At 38.5% G+C, this 20,322-nt stretch overlaps 1 protein-coding gene across 1 annotated transcript in view; it reads left to right on the forward strand.

Annotated features, from left to right (window-relative positions):
• The window catches only part of LOC111150782 (phospholipase A2 group IVA), a 164,086-nt gene that overhangs the window by 39,037 nt on the left and 104,727 nt on the right, over nt 1–20,322 (forward strand). Inside the window, exon 4 of the mRNA XM_022508381.1 lies at nt 10,733–10,814. Within this exon, the coding sequence (XP_022364089.1) occupies nt 10,733–10,814 (82 nt within the window). The remainder of the gene's footprint in view (nt 1–10,732; nt 10,815–20,322) is intronic.

Below are 20,322 nucleotides of genomic sequence, written 5' to 3' on the forward strand. Positions count from 1 at the left end.
GTGTACCACTCCCTGTGAGTTTTCGATAGGCAGTGGGGATGCAAAAGTGATTCAGACTAAGTCCCTGAGCTGAGCTTATGCCTAGCAGAAAAACCATTTATTTACACACTAACCATAATGTTCAGAAAGGGCTCTGATAAGAGACAATGAGGATTACTTTGGGAATATACAACATGAATAATGAATGATAGGAATCCTGACATTCCTGCACGGAGTGACTTGTAAGCCTGGACCTGAAGGTTTAGCACAAGGGAAGGGAAGAAGGAGAAAATTACTTTTCTCAATTAGAGAAAAGCAAATATGAGGTACTCTGGAGATGAGAAAGTTCCTACAAGGAAATGAAAGAAGTTCAGGGTGGTTGGAGTGTAATACATTTCAAAGAACATGATTATTTCAAATGCCTTCCCTCTCCTACCTAAATCTGAGCAGGCCTTCTTACTGACCGCTGTGTAGTCCCCACCTGTCTCCTTCAGATGACCTTGTGAGCTGGCCTTTTAGTTTCTTCTTTTAACATGGCAGAGTATATTTAAAAATCAGACTGCGCTCTGGATATTTTAAAACTCATTCCTGTCACCTTTCCTCACAAATTTTAACTACAGCTAAATATTAAGGACATAGTGATTACCTATATGGCATCTTAATATGATGAAACCCGCAAACCACATATCTGTATCACAGTTTTCATTACCATTCCCAGCATCAGAGTGGGACATTTATTTGTATTCAGATTTATAGCACTTTTAAATTAGGATTCCTGTGAGCTTTATAGTTTTCTTCTTCTTGTTCTTTCTGTGTATGTGTGGAAAAAACTGCATGTGTACGTCTATGTAAATTATTTTAACAGCCAAACGTGCTGACCGACTGCGCAACAGAGACTTTATGTAAATTATTTTAGTGACAAAATTCCCTGCTCTAGTTTTCACAGAAAGATACTTTTCAAAATACATAAGTGAGCATACTCAGCACAGCACAATTTTAGTAAAAAGGAAAGATGGGGAAGGCTAAGTCAGCTAACTTATAATGAGTGGTGCCAGACGGGCCAACACCATTTTGGCTGCCTCGAGGCACAGAAGATTGGCCTTATTTTCCCCACACCGGTGATGTAGTGACATGTTGGGGAATCCCGTGGGCTGATACAGTAGTTCACAGCCAGCAAGTTCTCTTGCTTTCCACAGGGCTGGCTTGTAAGACCTGGTAGAAAATGGAGCAATATGCATATGGCAGAATTCAGCGTCCATGTTTAAGAGTCCTCGTGAGGTACTTTCTAACCTGAAGGATGTTTGTGTCTCCAGAATTTACTAAAATTCTTGTGGACCAATTTTACAAGGATAGGTCAAGAATAAATTATTTGTAAAAATTTCCATCTTTTTACTCTGAAAATGAGTCACTTCCCTGGAGTAAAAAAGAATCCACACCTCTTCTCACTGCCTGTTAGCAGGAGAGGGCCCCTGTCTCACATCCACAGAACCCAAGGTTGTCTTCACATTAGGCTCAGTCAACTGCATGGGTAAGCCAGCGTGACTGCCTGCTAAAACACAGGGATCTTTGAAAACCGTCATTGAGGAGTGACTGGAAATTTTGCCAGGAAAGTAGAAAGCTATTATTCTAGATGATTATGGTAACATGGTGGCAGGGGGTGGGAGGGATGGGGCAACACAGGGTAAGGAATCAAAGAGCTAGTTTTCTGGTGGTAGTTCCCATCTTCACTTACGTGCTCCTGAGCACTGAAACTGAGTTTTAGCTGCTTCGTGTGGAAAAACAGGGTATGAATGGTACCTGCTGTGTCTGCTTCCCAAGGCTTTTATAAATAATAAATTGCTGTGTGTATAAAAGTATTCTCTAGACACAGTCAGGAAAGGTACTTCCAGCCAAGGGACATCAGAAGGTGAGATGCTGCTACTAGAAATAAAAAAAAAGAAAAGAAAAGAAATAAAAAAATATCAAGGTGGCAAAATGCCACCTGGCAAAGCCGAGTGCTGTGCAAAACTGACAAGGAGTTTTATGGCAAATAGCACATTTGTTGTTGCTGTTATTCTAGAAAAGTGAAAAAAACAGTTGGTTAGTGATCTTCTAATCTTTCCCAGATACAAGTCATTCCTTAGGGTTCAGTCTGTGGAATTTTTAACTTAAAGTAGGGATGGTTTATGAGAGTATTAACCCTTAGAGGGCTCACACTCTCAAGGCTGCTCATTCTCAGCCTCCTCCTCTCTTAACCAGCACAAATGCTGCTTACCACTCTAGTTTTTGGTGAACTCTTTGATTTTCGATCTCTTTCCTGGTAGTTAAGGCCTTTCTATCCTGTTAGTTCTTGGTTACTCTGTTAGTCTGTGTTCTCCAGAGAAACAGAATCAATAGGCAGTAGAGAGGTAGGCACATAGATAGATAGAGTTTTAATTTAGCTTATAAATAACCAGAAATTTATTGCTCAGAGTTCTGGAGGCTGGAAAGTCCAAGATAAAGGCACCAGCATGGTTGCATATGGCAAGGGCCCTGTTTCCTGGTTTGTAGCCATTCTGTCCTCATGAGGTAGAAGAGGCAAGGACTCTGTCTAGATTCTCTTCTATAAAGGCACGAATCCATTCGTGGGGGTTCCTTACACTTCCCAAAGGTCTCATTTCATAATCTTTGAGGGGTTAGGATGCCAACATATGAATTTGGTGGCGGGGGGTGGGGAGGGAGACACAAACACTCAGATCATAGCAGTTAGATCTAGACACAGAGACTTACTTTGAAGAATTGTCTCATGTGGTTATGGAGGCTGTGAAGTCACACATTCTGCCATCTGCAGGATGGAGAGCCAGGAAAGATGAGGGTATGATTCAATCTACTTCTGGTGGCTTAGGAACCCAGGGAGCTAATGGTATAAAGAGCAATCCAAGGTCAGGAGAAGATGACATGAGGGGTTTCAGCTCAAGCAGTAAGACTGGAAGAAAAGAGGCAAATTCTTCCTTTTGTTCTATTCAGGCCCTCAACAGATTTGGTGATGCCAGCCCACACTGGGGAAGGCAACCTACTTTCCTGAGTCCCTGATTCAAACGATAATCTCATTTGGAAAGACCCTCACATATACACCCAGGAATAGTGTTTAATCTGAGCACCCTGGGGTCAGTCACAGTTAGTCTTTCAAAAATCTTTACCTATTTTGTAAAACCTTATTCAGTTTTTAGTTATTTTCTGTGAGAAGTGTATGTGGGAAGTGTCTTACAATTGTTTAACCTACCATTACTACAGGTGGAGTTCCCCCATTGTGTTTACTCTAGATCAGTAGTGCCTCTAGATAATCCCCAGAAGATTGATTTTAAAAAGTTTCATCTTGAAAGATTTCCACAGATGGTAAAATTATCCCCAGACTTACTTGACATTCAGTATTGATCTGTGTGAAATTCTAATGTTGGAGTCTGGGTTGGTTTCAGGGGACCCTTGACAAATCCCATGTCACTGGTGATATAATTACCATTTTACAGATGTGGAAACCAAGGTAGAAAAACTGAGTTGAAATATCAGGCAATCTGTTATAAATATCCTTCTGACTTATGTCCATGTCTTTTAGTTACGAAGCTCTCACTTACTTCTTAATAGCAAAGACGAATTAAGACCAAGAGAAGGTTTTGAAGAAGTCCCTTAAAATAAGGGTAAATTACCCCAAAAGACATCTGTAAATATGTCTATATTTTCAAGTCTGTTGGATCTACTAGACTTAACATACACATCTGAGGGGGCGCCTGGGTGGCTCAGTGGGTTAAAGCCTCTGCCTTCGGCTCAGGCATGATCCCAGCATCCTGGGATCGAGCCCTGCATCGGGCTCCAGGGAACCTGCTCCCCCCACCCCTGCCTGCCTCTGCCTACTTGTGATCTCTGTCTGTCAAATAAGTAAGTAAAATAAAATATATAAATATATATTTATAAAAAAATACACATCTGAAAATCATCATTGCGAAGATATCTTAGATTTGAACAAACACGGCAAACATGACATAGGTCAGTAATTCTAACCTAAATAAATTTTTCACAAAGATTTTATTTATTTATTTGAGAGATCGAGAGAGAGAAAGAGGGAGAGAACATGAGAAGGGAGAAAGTCAGAGGGAGAAGCAGACTCCCCATGTACCTGGGAGCCCGATGCAGGACTCAATCCTGTAACTACAGGATAATGACCTGAGCCAAAGGTGGTCGCTTAACCAAATGAGCCACCCAAGCGCCCTAAATAAAAAAAAAAAAAAAAAAAAAAAAAAAGATTTTATCTACTTATTTGACAGAGAGAGACAGCTAGAGAGGAAACATGAACAAGGGGAGGAGCAAAGGGAGAGGGAGAAGCGGGGTTCCCCCTGAGGAGGGAGCCCGATGTGGGACTCTATCACAGGAACCAGGGATCATGACCTGAGCCGAAGGCAGATGCTTAATGACTGAGCCACCCAAATGTCCCTAAATAAATATTTCTGCCATCAAAAGCATCTTTAAGAATGTGTGGGGAAAATGTTCAAGTCTGCCTGGTGCTTTATATGTTCTGATGAGGACTTCCAGGAGAATGAAGTACATCTCTATGTCATGGTCCTTAACTGAGCCATAATTACTCCAAGGAGAGTATAGATTTCTTCAAGGGTATTGAAGTAGGGAAAAAGCTGATGTTCAAAAAAAAATTTTTGTGTGTGTGGTACTATGGCTACTCAATTACCACTGGATTAGAATCTACATCTCAGTTAAAATTTAAATGCTAAAAATTTGGGTGACTTGAATGTGTAAGTTATAGTTACTATAAATTTATGGTGAGTATGTCATTAAATGAGTATTTTAGACTCAGGCTGGCACCATCAAATTTCTTTTTTGTACTGCTTTTCGGCAATCTCAGTAATCCTAATTAAAATAGGACTTAAAATCTTTTAACGTCACTGAAAATGAACTCTAATTTTATTTTAAAGATATGTACATATTTATTATATTAAATTTTAATTTAATTTTAAAGATATGTACATATTTATTATGATATATATTATTACTGTATTAGATATATATTTGTTGTATAAGCTTCTTGTTCATGAGAGAGAAGAAACTCAAGTCAGATTTCTGATTATGATTTTCTTTTAATGAAGAAAAATCTAGCTCTGCTAGAGCCAACAAATTCTGTTGACAAATTAGGTGTTTGGGACATGAAGATAATTTATGCATATGGCAGTCCATGACTGAGAATTCTTTTTTTTTTTTATTAACATATAGTGTATTATTTGTTTTGGGGTACAGGTCTATGACTTATCAGTCTTACACAATTAACAGCACATACCCTTCCCAGTGTCCGTCACCCAGCCACCCCATCCCTCCTACCCACTCCCCTCTAGCAACCCTCAGTTTGTTTCCTGAGATTAAGAGTCTCTTATGGTTTGTCTCCCTGTCTGGTTTCGTCTTGTTTCATTTTTCCCTCCCTTCCCCTATGATCCTCTGTCTTGTTTCTCAAATTTCTCATATCAATGAGATCATATGATAATTGTCCTTTTCTGATTGCCTTATTTCGCTTAGCATAATACCTTCTAGTTCCCTCCATGTCATTGCAAATGGCAAGATTTCAGGTTTTTTTGATGGCTGCATAATATTCCATTGTAGATATGTACCACATCTTCTTTATCCATTCATCTGTCAATGGACAGCTAGGCTCTTTCCGTAGTTTGGCTGTTATGGACTTTGCTGCTATAAACATTGAGGTGCACGTGCCCCTTTGGATCACTACATTTATGACTGGGAATTCTTAAATCAAGTTTAGGTAGCATTATAGATTATAAATAGATAAGCTGGCTGCTCATGAAAAAATGTGAGAGAATAATAAAACAGTGGCTGTGCCTCTCAAAGTATTAGAATGAAAATCCACACCAGGAAGTGAAACTAAAAACAGGTATCTTATCTAAAAAACTATCCTAAATCCTAGATGACATCAGTGCAGAAATTCTTTTAAAACATTTTCTGAGATCTGTTTGAAATTGCCTGTTGCTGATTGTGATGATCGCAATCTCTGGTTTCAGTAGTGAGATTCTCCAGTCTTTATCACACTAACAGCCTATAGTTTTAGTTTGGATTAATATTAGGCAATGGCTGTTAAATAGAGAAAGAAAGATATTTGCATGTAGAATCTACCTTCTCTCACATCAGATTTGTTTTATGATCTTTTTTTTTTTTTGTTCTTCCCTATAGCAGCAGAAAGTAAGGTAATCCAATACCTGTAGGCAAAGCTTAAACCTGTGGCTGAGTCAGTATATAGAGCTTATATTTGACATCTCAATTGAAATATGGCATCTCTTTTTGCCAGCTACCAACAGGGATTGTGCTGAGTCATTAGTTTCCTCCAGAGAACACTGGCTGTGCATTCAGTAATGTCATTTCCTCTGGTACCACCTGGAGACATAACTAAAAGTCTCCCATCCAAGTCGGAAGTTAGCCTAGTCCATACTAATTTGAAGTTTACATGTGATACTGGCCCCACGAAACAAAAGAATTATCCGAAGATATTTGGATAGTTACTGATTGACACTAAACATTTTTCTCTAAGAATTTATACTTCGTTTATAGGTGCTATAATCTTTATAGCTCTAAGAAAGAAATGGGCGTGTCCTGAAAATAATTTACAGGTAATCTGAAGATTGGTGATGGTTCCAAAGTTAACTTATAAAAACCAAGAAAGTGGTTGAAGAGTATGCAAGTATTTCATTCATTATAATCAAGACAGAGTTGAGGCAGATTAAAACAGAGCTGAATGGGACACTGGGTGGCTCAGTTGGTTAAGCCACTGCCTTCAGCTCAGGTCATGATCCCAGGGTCCTGGGATGGAGTCCCGCATCCGGCGCCTTGCTCAGCAGGGAGCCTGCTTCTCTCGCTGCCTCTGCCTGCCTCTCTGCCTGCTTGTGTGTACTCTCTCTCTCTCTCTCTCTCTCTCTCTGGCAAATAAATAAAATCTTAAAAAAAAAAAAACAGAGCTGAATGATACAGGAAATAACTCAGTTAACAGAGGAACTTCAGATCAATAAGCGATACAATAGACTAGATTATAACTATACCACTTTAATAAATGGAAACAGCCTTTTTCAGTATTAAGGTATTGGTAGTTGGTATTATTCTCTGTGTAAGTAAAGGAATGTACAGAGAGTGAAGACTTTGGGGGCAGCAAGAATAGATTCTAATTCAGATTTAACTTTTACTGTCTATGAGATACTGGGAAATTATTTAAGCTCTCAGAATCTCACTTTAGTCACATATAAATCATACCTATTTTATAGGTTGTTGCAAAAATTAAATGAGAATTCGCATCTAGAAGAATGTGTAATATATGGTTCATCTCAATGAATCCTTATAACATTATCATCTCTCTGTATGTGTTATTTTTTTTTATAATGTTGAGCTATTTTTTCTTAAGATTTTATTTTAGCTACTCTCTACACCCAAAGTGGGGATTGAACAACCCCCGAGATGGAGTGAGATTCTGAGAGGTTAAATAAGCCTGGCATACCTAGGGTAAATCCTACTTGGCTGTAATTTTAATTCCTTTTATATATTATTGGATTCTATTTGCTATAATTTGTTGACAATTTCTTCATCTATGCTTATGATAGATATTGGTCTATAGTGTTCTTTATTTTTATTTTTTTCCTTATAAGGTCTCTCTCTGCTTTTTGTTATCAGGGTAATTAATGCTGGCTTCATAAAATGAGCTAGGTACTGTTTATTCTGCTTCTCTCTTCTGGAAGAGATTGGACAGTATTGGTATAATTTCTTCCTTAAGTGTTTGGTAGAATTTATCAATGAATCCATCCGGGCCTGGTGCTTTCTGTTTTGGAAGGTTAAGTATTGATTTAGTTTCTTTATTCAGATTGTCTGTTTCTACTTGTGTTAGTTTTGGCAGATTATGTCTTTCAAGGAATTGGTCCATTTCATCTAGATTATTAAATTGGGGGCCTAGAGTTATTCATAGTATTCCTTTATTATTGTTTTGGTGTGAACAGAATCTAGAGGGAATGTCCCTCATTTATTTATGATATTTGTAACTTGTGCTATCTTTTTTTCTTGTTTAGCCTAGCTAGAGGCTTATTGATTTTATTGCCCCTTTTCAAAGAAACAATTTTTAGTGTCATCTATTTTCTCTATTGATTTTCCATTTTCAGTTTTACTCATTCCTGCTCTACTTTTTAACATTTTTCTTCTGCTTACTTTGGATTTAACTTGCTTCTCTTTTTCTGGTAGACTCTTAGATGATTGATTTTAGATCTTTCTTCTTTTCATATATGCATATCATGAAATAATACATGAAATATATGTATGTATGAAATAATATGTATGTCAATATACATATTATTTAATTTCCTTGTAAGCATTACTTTCACTGCATTCCCCCTAATTTTGCTAAGCTGTAGTTTCATTTTCATTTAGTTCTAGATATTTAAAAGTTTCTCTTAAGCCTCCTTCATTGACATGTGTGTTATTTAATCTCCAAGTACTTGTGATTTTCCAGCCATCATCCTGTTTGGTTTCTGGTTTAATTCTGTTGTGGTCAGAGAGGACATGTTGTATGATTGTTCTATGTGATCTTAAGAAGAATGTGCATTCTGGTGCAAAAACAATGAATTCTGCTACGCTGAAAAGAAATTTTAAAAAAAGAAGAAGAATGTGCATTCTGCTCTTGGACAAAGTAGTCCATAGATGTCAATTTTATCTAGTTGACCAAAGGTGCCGTTGAGTTCAGCTTTATTCTTACTAATTGTATGCCTGATTATTTATTTATTTATTTATTTATTTATTTCTAAGACTTTATTTATCAGCGAGAGAGAGAGAGCACAAGCAGGAGAGTGGCAGGCAGAGGGAGAAGCACGTTCCCCACTGAGCAAGGAGCCTGATATGGGACTCGATCCCAGGACTCTGGGATCATGACCTGAGCCAGAGGCAGACACTTAACTGACTGAACCACCTAGGCATCCCAGGTCTATTTATTTCTGAGAGAGGGGTGTTGAAGTCTCCAACTATGATAGCAGATTTTTTTTTTTTTTTTTTTTTTTTTTTTTGGTGGGGACAATGTGTGTGTGATTTTTGGTTGTATAAAGCTGAGTATAGGTTAGGTGGGTCTAGGTAGGGAGAGATAGATGGGGGGTGCTATGTGATCAAGCTTACAGAAATCCCAAAAATATGGAGGTGTGGGGAAACCAGAGATAAGGGAACAAACCAGACCACCCTGCCTAGGCATGTGGGGTGGGTGTCTTTTTTATGATAATCACCTGTGACCAGCAAAGCATAAGGAGACCCTAGGTGGAAAGTAGGCCATTGAAGGTATTATGATTAATCCTTGCTCAATGGTAATACCATTAGAGATGTTAAATGGATTTAAGGTCCCTGGTTGGCTTTCTATAAAAGACCAACCCTAAGGGCCCTCAGTGGCGACCCTGTGGGGACCCTTCTCACTCTTGAGAGCTTTTTCTGTATCTTCACTTAACACACATCCATCACTTGACTCATCTCCTTGGTCCGCAAGATTCATTCTTAGACTCAGTGAGACGAGAACCTAGCTTGGCCACTTCCATGCAACACGCTTCTTTGTGAGCATTCGTTTCATTTATAATTGATAGTTTTACTTATATGGAGTAAAACTTTAGCTACTCGGAACACCTCTAGACATAGAAGGTATTTCTCTTCAATGATAAACTCAAATAAGAGTTATCTTGAAACGTTTCACAGGTTTCTCTGCCTTTTTAAACAAAGTATGCTCGTCATTAATGTCTTCACCACTTCCTGATGCTGTGTTATAAATCTGAACATAAATTACTCTACTGATAGAGTGAGACCTTCAGAAACTGTGGAGTGCTGTTGATCATCTATCTCACTACTGCTGATGCATATGAATTTATGTTTTTAGAATTTTTTTTCCAGCCTCCTTGATTTTAGACTGTCATTACTTCTTTATCAGTATTACCAGTATCTTAGCTTTTTAAAATCAATTATGGACTTCTTAATCAGTGAAACAAGTCTGCTAAAGTTAGGAAAGATAGGAGTGGCTAATAAATGTGGGCCTCTTCTAAGATTAGACAGGCTTCAGCTTTAGATAAGGACTTCGCAATTTTCAGTTGCGCAGAGAACTTTGTGAGTTCCTGCTTCCTTATTCGGCTTCAGTTGATGGAGTTGTTGGCTACTTTCTAGTGAGGTGAAGTATTTCCTAAAGTCTTCCAGAAAAACTTTTAACGTTGCTGCATATGGTTTATAACAAATGCATTAAAATTAATATCAGTAGTTCTCTCGTTATGGCCTTAGGTCCAAAGGATTTTGAATACTGCTGTGGAAATGTCTTGCCAAAAAAAAAAAAAAAAAAAAAACACCTCACTGAATAGTAACAATAAAAACAAACAATGCAAACATCTTGCTCAGACTTTGCCTCTCTAAGCCCAGGCTTCCTTGTCATTCCGTACAAAGCCTGATTGTCTTCCTAGAAGGCCTGTGGTCCTCATTTACATTTTCCCTCAAGCTTAGTAAACCTGACGGGAAAACTTCCAGTAGTCAAATTGTAGTGAAGCATGGTCTAAACGTCTCAATAATTCTGTGGTGGGAGAGAGGAGAGACTCAAATAAGTAACAGCCCTGGGATCAAAGGATGTTTCTGGTATGAATGTTACTTCCCTTCGACCTGAATCTTTTTAACTAGTCTCGAGGAAACAGGGAGGACAGTTTGCTTGGATTCTATGTTCGAAGCTTGTTTTTAATTTACTACTATTTATTTCCAGGTGGAGCACCAGTATTCCCACAAATTGACGGTGGTGGTGTTACGTGCCACCAAAGTGACCAAGGGGGCCTTCGGTGACATGCGTAAGTGTCCTTATTTGCTTTTCTGTTGAAAATGAATAATTGTGGTTCACTCTTTAGTTGCACTATTTCTCTGATAAGCAGGGGCTGGGGGGCTGTCCCTCTTTCAAATGTGGTTATCTTTGTCTAGATCTTTAAATGATAACATTTTGCTAAATTCTCTGGTGCTCTGGACTCTGTGCGAATCGTGTTTTACATTTTTTTTTTTTTACATTTTTACATTTTACTTTACATTAATTGAGAGTACTTGGAGTCAGACAAAATGACTGTCTCAGGACAAACCGATTTTTGGAATTAAATGCTATTTATTTTGGAAAGAGTGCTGACTCAAGACTTCACGCAAGCTGTCTCTGAGGCAGGGTGCCTACAAGATTAAAAAAAATGCAGTTTCTCTAGTTCTTACGCCTTTGAGTATGTTTATTATGTGTGGAAATAGCCATAGAAACTGTTGGTAGCACAGCTGGAAGGGACCTGAGCCACACAGCCTGAGGAGGGTAAGGTTGAATGAGCTTGCTGGCAGAGTCCTTCTCCTGGCTTTGCAAAGCAGTTTTCCTGGTTGATCTCCCTACTCAAATGGCTGGGGGGGGGGGGTTACCAAAGGGGAAGGGGATCCAAGGAAAGATAAAGATGATGATGATGAATCTGGCAAAGTTTTAAATTATTGTTAAAATGTGGGAATGGGCAGTTAACCCCTCAGGAGAGGTTTTGGAGAAAGAAGGGAGGTTGCAGTTAATGGGTCTGGGAAACAGGGTCGTCCGCCCTACAGGTACTGGGAGGAAGGGAATCCTGGCAGTGAGAGTGAGAAGTCCCAGGCAGAGCAAACAGCATGTTCAAAAGTGAGAGAAGAGCAGAGAGCTTGTGAGGACCTAGAATAGGTCCAGTGTTGTCAGAGAACAGAGAGCAAAGGGGAAGGGGACGAGCACTAATAGGACAAAGTCCAAGATTGCAATTTCATCAGAAATGCGATGGAGAAAAATTTGATGACATTTGACTCACAAGTCACACGATTGGATCTTCATTTTATAAAAAAAAATGTTTATTCTGGCCATTTTATGTTAAATAGGTTGGGAGCAAATGCAGGATATGCTTTTTAAGAATACAAATAATACTATAAGAATAAAAATAATAGTGAATATAAGAATAAAAATGAACTTGTTAAAATCATGCTGAAAATGGGCTAATGAAGAAGGGCTAAATACTAAGAAAAAAATGGAAGATCGGTGCTCAAGCCTTTGATGAATGAAAAAGAATGTCTGGGGAGTGGGTAAAAGAACTAAAATGAGAAACAGGACATAGAATCTTTGGCTGAGAGAGGTTTTCATGAGAGGTGAGGGAACAAGGACAGTTTCTTCAACTTTAATCTGGACCAGTGGTTTGTATTCTAAATTTTATCTCCTACTTCAGTCCAACCCAATCACTCTTTTGTCAGTGTTCTTCTGAGGTGATTCTTATTTTGCTTTTTATAATTCTTTGCACTTCCATTACTTTATTTTATTTTTTAAAAGATTTTATTTATTTGACACAGACAGATCACAAGTAGGCAGAGAGGCAGGCAGAGAGAGAGGGGGAAGCAGGCTCCCCACTGAGCAGAGAGCCCGATGCAGGGCTTGATCCCAGGACCCTGAGATCATAACCTGAGCCCAAGGCAGAGGCTTAACCCACTGAGCCACCCAGGTGCCCCCTGCATTTTCATTATTTTAATGAGAATTCACCGGAAGAAAGAGAAGTCACATCAAAAGCCATATTTAAAAACTGGTATATCCCTCATGACCTGGGGAAAAGGCATAGGCTTTATAATTTAAGAGGTTGACGGTTAGAAAAGCTGTTCTTAATTCACTGAGGCCTGTGTCAGGAACTCACCACACATGCAAGTTACTGACCTAATTTGACTTTATTTATTTTTTTTTTAATATTTTATTTATTTATTTGACAGAGATCACAAGTAGGCAGAGAGGCAGACAGAGAGAGAGAGAGAAGCAGGCCCCCGGCTGAGCAGAGAGCCCGACACGGGACTCGATCCCAGGACCCCGAGACCACGACCCGAGCCGAAGGCAGCGGCTCAACCCACTGAGCCACCCAGGCGCCCCTAATTTGACTTTAAAAAAAAGATAGTTAGGTTCTTATACAAAGCAGCAACGTACACAGTGGAGGATTCCCATAGTGCAGGACTCTGTCGAGCGGAGACAGTGGGTTTTGCTGTGTTTTAAGATGAGCCCAACAGCAGTTAAAACTCTCTGCTCTGTGAATTGCCTTCAACTGGTGTGGATCTGATTTCCTAGCAGCTCCCCCCATCGGTACAGGCGCTTGGCCTGTGGTTTTTAGAATTAAGGCAGAGGAAACAGTGGTACAGGAAGTGTCCTTTTAAACGTAGGTGAGTGACATTGATAATAATACTTACAAATTAACATGAGATGTTAATTCATCTCATGAAACGCGGAACAGATATATTTGACTTTATTTCACTTGAGTTATTACATAATTTTTTTTGGAGTGGGGGAGGGAATTGTTGCCAGCCTTTTATGTCACCTTAGTGAGTTTATAGAAAGTCAGGAGGAGATAAGAAGAAAGAAAGTCTCAGAGAAATGAATTCATGGAGAAGGGTAGCATGAAAAAGTAAAAGGATGATATACAGTGCCGAGCACTTTATTTTTGAGAAGTTGTAGGATATTACAGTGAGACAAGGTATTGGCATTAGCTGTCACTTATACAAATTACCAAGTAAACTGAATTTGGGATCTTGTATATAGAAGTTCCTTTAGTATGGACAAGAATTAAGCTATAGGAATTGTCCTAAAGTCTGTGAAGACCACGAAAACAGAAACCCACACTCTTTTCTGCTGTTGATACAATGTGTCTGCATTTATTTAGAAAGGCAAGTTTCCATAAAGTTTTACATGTTGGTAAAGAAGAATGACAGCTTACTATTGGGTTTTTTTGGTTTTGTCTGTGTATTTGGGGGCCTTCTCAAGGGTACCACACATATCAAGTGGTTGATTGCCAGTAAAATACCTATGTCCACCTTTTTCCTTTTTTGAGATAATATTAAGATTATATCAATTTTTTGTTTTGTCCCTTGATAAATCATCCTGTTCTAATTAGCTCCACTTAAAAATACTGTATTAAATTGCTAAAACATCATAATAAAATTAACAGCACCCCATGAACTGTCTTTTGAGGAGTCAGAGCTGACATTTGAATCATAACACTTGACTCATGTCTTTGTTTTTACCTGAGGGCCCCAGGCCAGCCAAGAACAGGACGACCCCTTCCCGGTCCTGGTTGCTAATTTCAGTGTGTGCCCAACTATTTCATTCAGACCAGTATCCCAGGGACAGCCCTTCCTTGCCTTCTTATGCTCCTGTCCTATGAAGAGGTAGTTTGAAGTTCATTTTTGCGCCTGACTCACCATAGTCTTATTTCTAAAACAAGTACTTTGCATTAATTTGGCAGTATTAACATAGCTCTCCCTTTTAAAGGTAGAGGAAGTTGTAGTTAGATCTGACATGTAGCCAGGGGCATGTTAACATTGCACTAGGCGCAGGTGTTGGATGGATATGTATTAAACTTCGTATTCTTTATTGTTCCTTTCCTCTTCTAGCAGAAGTTACCTATTTGCAGAATGACTACAGTGACCATAAAATTTCAGTTGGTGATAGTTTTCTTTGCACGTATGTGAAACAAAAAACACATAACCCTGGCCACAAACCCAATTTTAAAACAGAATGAAATAGCTAGCAAAAAAAAAAAAAAAAAAAATGTTTTAACTACCTCACTGAGTTTCTGCTCCTTTTAAACAGTGTTGGCGAAAGCGCAGATCACGAATGATAATGGAGGCTAGTCTCAGAATTCAGAACTAGAATTAGAGTCATGTTTCATTCCCTAAGATGAAATCAGAAAATGGATAACATAGTGTTTTTGTTTATGTGTTTTTTAAAGATTTATTTATTTATTTGAGAGAGAGTAAGCCAGCATGGGGGTGGTGGGCAGAGGGAGGAGGAGAGAGAATCCTCTGAAGCAGACTCCATCCTGAGCACAGAGCCTGATGCAGGGCTCGATCTTACCACCCTGAGATCATGACCTGAGCCAAAATCAGGAGTCAGATGCTCAACCGACTGAGCCACCCAGGTGCCCCACCAGTGTTAGATATTTTTAATATCCGAATTGAGTACATATGTTAAGGATTCTTGGCTGGTCTTAATGGACACTGAACTCTTTGTCTTTACAGAATTATCATCATCAACGTAAGGATCTTCAAGGACAGTTGTAGGATAGTAGATGGATCTTCTTTCCTTAAGTATTCAGGAGAACACAGAGCTTAATTCCAACATAGAAACTTTAAGAAAAAATACATACATTTGGGAGAATTATGAACTCTTTGTACTGAAGCCAATTTTTATAAGATTGTATTGCTTAATAACTTAAGGTACTCTTTTTTCTTAAGAACCTCAAGCTTTTATTTTTCATAATGTCTCTGTCTGTGGGTAAATGATGTTTTATTGCAGGTAAACTCATAGCAAGATCTAGACCAAGTTCCTAATTTTTAAGTAGCTATGCCGTTTGCAGGTCCAAGGCTAACCTCATCTCCCCAAGTAGTGCTTTTCAAACATTAATGTCCATATGAATCTCCAGGAGTTCTTGGCCAAAGTGCATATTCTGATTGAGTAGGTCTAGGAAAGGTCTTCCTCCTTCCTCCAGTCTTCTCTCCCAAGCAGTAGCCTTGATCCCCTCACCTCTAGGAACACCAAGAGGATTTAGCCTCTTCAAGGGACATGACTCTCAACACATAGTGTTACTAATCCCCTGCGAAAGGAGCTTAGAACTCAACCTTCCGAATTGTAAACATTTGCCTGAGAGGCACGGTGTTGGGTATGTATGTCTAGAAACATTGTCTATTTAATTTTTTAAGAATCTTCATTAGCAGTAAGAACAATGTAGAAATGACTGAAAATGTATTATCTTGGGTATCGCAGTGATCACATCTCTAGGGAGGAGGCAGAGTGTATTTATGAACGAACGTGGTCTCCAGAGGCAAAACACTACTACTCCCTAGTCCCTAGTTGTCTGTCTTCTTTTTTCACCATAGAGATGTTAGGAGAATTCAAGGAGTTGACTAATGTGAACTATTCTCATGCCTGAACCATGGTACACACTTAATAACTATTACCTACTATAGTCAAAATTATTTCAGATACCAAAATCAGAAGACATTTATTTCTTAAATATAATCTTTGTGTGAGCTAAAGAATATTCTTTGGGGATAGTCTGTGCCCTGGGATAATTTTCACTTTTTCATCTTGGGAGACAGGAAATGTCCATGGCGAATGTGTTGAGGAAATCGCTGGATCCTTCTTTTTTCAGCTTGGAAGAAAGGAATGGTGGAATGGCACTTTCGTTGTCTTTTCTGATACCCTTGGGCACAGTTCACTCCTGTACTTCTCTGACAGCGGTCCGAACTTCTGTTTAACACCTTGTCACCTGGACATCTTAATGAAGCATTTGTAAAACCTGTGTCTTACTCAGTTTTTAGAAAATCGGTGCTTAGCCTTGAGTCTGGCCTAGTAGTTAGATCTCAGAGGATTTTGGATGAATGAACAGGATACACAAATGTGTGTGATTATACCTTTCGTCTCAGATATTGCTTTCTTTGGGCCTCCTAAAGAGAGAACTTTTTTAAAAAAGATTTTATTTATTTATTTGACAGAGATCACAAGTAGGCAGAGAAGCAGGCAGAGAGAGAGAGAGGGAAGTAGTCTCCCTGCCAAGCAGAGAGCCCGATGTGGGGCTCAATCCCAGGACTCTGAGATCATGACCTGAGCCGAAGGCAGAGGCTTTAACCCACTGAGCCACCCAGGTGCCCTAAAGAGAGAATTTTTAAAATAATTTCTGGAGTGCCTGGGTGGCTTAGTTGGTTGAGCGTCTGACTTTTGATTTGGGTGCAGGTTTTGATTTCATTTTGGTGAGATCAAGCCCCTTGTTGATTCTCTCTCTCCCTCTGCCACTTCCTCCACTTGCCTCTCTTAAAAGATAATTAAAATAAAATAATATAAAATAAAATACATATATTCCATCTTTTAAAAAAGATTTTATTTGTTTGTTGGAGAGAGAGAGAGTACACAAGCAGGGTGAGCAGCAGGCAGAAGGAGAAGCAGACCCCTGCTGATCGAGGAGCCTGATGTGGGGCTTGATCCCAGGACCCGGGGATCGTGAACTGAGTCGAAGGCAGAGGCTTAACCAACTGAGCGACCGAGGCTGCTGTTATTTCTATCCATAGCTATCTAGAATCTTCCTGGGTTTCAATGTACAGAAACTTTATAACACCTTTGGATTAATAGAATCAATCTTTTCTTAGATTAATTATTGTTTCAAATATATATTTTTTATAAATGGCACTGCTGTTGGCCTGTCGCCACCTGCTACCCTTAAGTATATTTTTCTGAAATCAGACATTTCCCTAGCATTATTCCTTAAGTTAATGATGAACATGAGTTTTGGTTTACTAATATTTTTGGAATGTTTTTGAGAATCCACCCAAGGTTTTAAAAATTCTATGTATAATGAAACTGTTTCCCAGTGGGACTTTTATGGGAGATAATTTCAAGATGAATAAAATGTTCCAGAACATGCCTGTCTCAGATCCCTTATCTTGTATTTTCTGTAAAGTTGAGAAATAGATTGTTAGGAGGGCATTACTGTTTTTCTTTCATTTCGAATGTCACGTAGTCTAGTAAATGGCCAAATGTTTTATGAGTACAGTTAGTCCTTTTTTATCTTTATTTACATGTCATAAGATTTTGTGTGTGTCTGTGTGTGTGTCTTATATGTATATATTTGTGTGTCCAGGCCTGATGAGTACAGTAAATACTGTCCTGTGATAATTTGATGATATCAGTCGGTCCTTGGGTAGATTTTCAACACACTTAGTCAATAAGATTAGCAGCTATATTCCAGTTGTGCATTTGTTAGCAGTGCTTTTGAGAGATAATAAAATCAGGTTCCCATCAAAATGAAGAGTATGTTACCAGTACTAATAGAGACACAGTCCACATGTTCTCTCTTTTTTTAAAGACCTGTCACTGATGGAGATTATTTATGTAGCTTTTTTTTAAACCATGTATGTCCCATACTTAAGTTTCTTTGTCTTTAAATACTTTTTTTTTAAAGATTTTTTTAAAAATTTATTCATTTGACAGAGAGAGATTACAAGTAGGCAGAGAGGCAGGGAGAGAGATGGGGGGGAGGCAGGCTCCCTGCTGAGCAGAGAACCTGATGCGGGGCTCAATCCCAGGACCCCGAGATCATGACCTGAGCCGAAAGCAGAGGCTTTATTTAACCCACTGAGCCACCCAAACACCCCTTAAAATACTTTTTATATTTTTCACATGTATAGTTTAACATGTTAATGTTCTACCCAGTGAAGGGATATCTTCATTCTAAAAACTTTTAAAAAACTGAGTGATATGCAACCATCTTTTTGGTATTAAGTAAATTCTCTTTGCCAAAAGTCATATACCACTTCTGTATTGAAAAGGTGTGATTAATATCTCATGGAATTAAATTTAAAAATAGTTAAACGTTTCTTAAATTTCCTCAAAAAAGTATGCTCTTAAACGTTTTATGTCAAAGAGAATATGTCTGCTGCTCTAAAAGTTTAAATATTTATGTGAAAACACTTATCATATATGTTCTTTTAGTATATTTCCATATTTTAAAATTTTTCTTAAAAATATAAAGTTTATATGGGGGCGCCTGGGTGTCTCAGTGGGTTAAGCCTCTGCCTTCAGCTCAGGTCATAATCTCAGGATCCTGGGATCGAGCCCCGCATTGGGCTCTCTGCTCAGCAGGGAGCCTGCTTCCCCATCTCTCTCTGCCTGTCTCTCTGCCTACTTGTGATCTCTCTCTCTGTCAAATAAATAAATAAAATCTTTTTAAAAAAATATAAAGTATATAATGTAGAGATTGAAATGACTAGGGAAGACAATGACTAATGAAACCTAGCCATGGGATAGTCTGGGGATTTTGTAAATGTTACTGACTCCTTAGAAGTATTATTCCATTCTTACTCCTCCCAATGCATCAATATATTTTTTATGAAATATTTTAGATAAAATTCTAGACAGAATTATTTTAAGTTGATGTACAAGGTTAATCGAAATCTGCAGGTGTGAAATGAAATAAGAGCTTTGAACTTTTAACTTTGCATAAGAAATGTTAAAGAAATATGTAACGCATTATTAATGTCCGTTATTAACATCCTCATCAATAAATGCTGAGCTTCTGTTGTTTATACCTCCTACTTACTCAGTGCCTTGAGAAATATAAAAGAAATAAACATAATGCATGTAGTAGGTAATGATTGAAGGCCTGTCCCATACTCAAGAGGAAGCATGGCTTAGAGATTGGAGCAAGGACTCAGCCACTGGCTTGCCCGGATTCCAATCTCCCTTCTATTTATTAACCCCATGATTTTGGGTAAGTTACTTAACTTTTCTAGGCCTCAGTTTCCTTAGGGGTTAAATGGGGGTAATAGTTATGCCTTCCTCATAGGTTTTTTAATGAGGATTAAATACAATTCTAAAGTGTTTAGAAAGGTGTTTGATGGAGAGTGTACACAATACGTGTTAAATAATAAATAAAATGCTAAGAAGAGTTCTTAGAATTTAAGATTATACTTCATTTATTCAGTTTAGTAACACGAGAAGATATGTGCTGTTTTTATTTTAATTTTATAGGTACAAACATTTTTTTAAAAAGACATTAAGTAAATAATCTAAAATCACACGGCTGTTAGGTTTTATGGCTACAACTTAAACCTATCTCACTCTGATGCTTACTTGTAAAGTGGCTTTGCCTTTGAGCTATTTGTGGTCTAGATGAGAAGATGAAATAGGTATGAATAACTCTGGGAAACCAACCCAAGAAGGTATGCACTCAGGAATTGTGTGTCTAGGCTATGTGATGTTACTGATTCTGAAAAGTGTTGACAGTAAGCTTCCCAGAGGACTTCACAGCTTGAATGGAGATTGAGATAGGTTTTAAAACTAAGTAGAATTTTATTATGTTATTATTAAATAGTTTTGACATTTCGATTTAGAAAAAAATCATAAAAAGTTTTAAACATGGGACAGAGTATGTATACTCTACATTATTAGGGAATCTGGTCATTTTTTAATGGTTTATGCTAGAGAATAAACGTCAAGTACCAAGGATAATGCCTTGTTTGAGTATAGTGGTTCTAAACAGGGGTGGGGGGTTGATTTTGCTGCACAGGGTACATTGGGCTATAAATCTAGGGACATTTTTAACTGTCACAGTTGGGGGATCCTACTGGCAGCTGGCATGTAGAGGTCAGGAAGCATTGCAGAGAAAAAAATTATCTGACCCAAGGGGGGCCTGGGTGGCTCAGTGGGTTAAGCCTCTGCCTTCGGCTTAGGTCATGATCTCAGGGTCCTGAGATTGAGTCCCACATCGGGCTCTCTGCTCAGCAGGGAGCCTGTTTCCCCCCCCCCCCACC

Source organism: Enhydra lutris, unplaced genomic scaffold (assembly GCF_002288905.1).
Source record: "Enhydra lutris kenyoni isolate GAN:26980312 unplaced genomic scaffold, ASM228890v2 scaffoldscaffold24, whole genome shotgun sequence".
Taxonomy (NCBI): domain Eukaryota; kingdom Metazoa; phylum Chordata; class Mammalia; order Carnivora; family Mustelidae; genus Enhydra; species Enhydra lutris.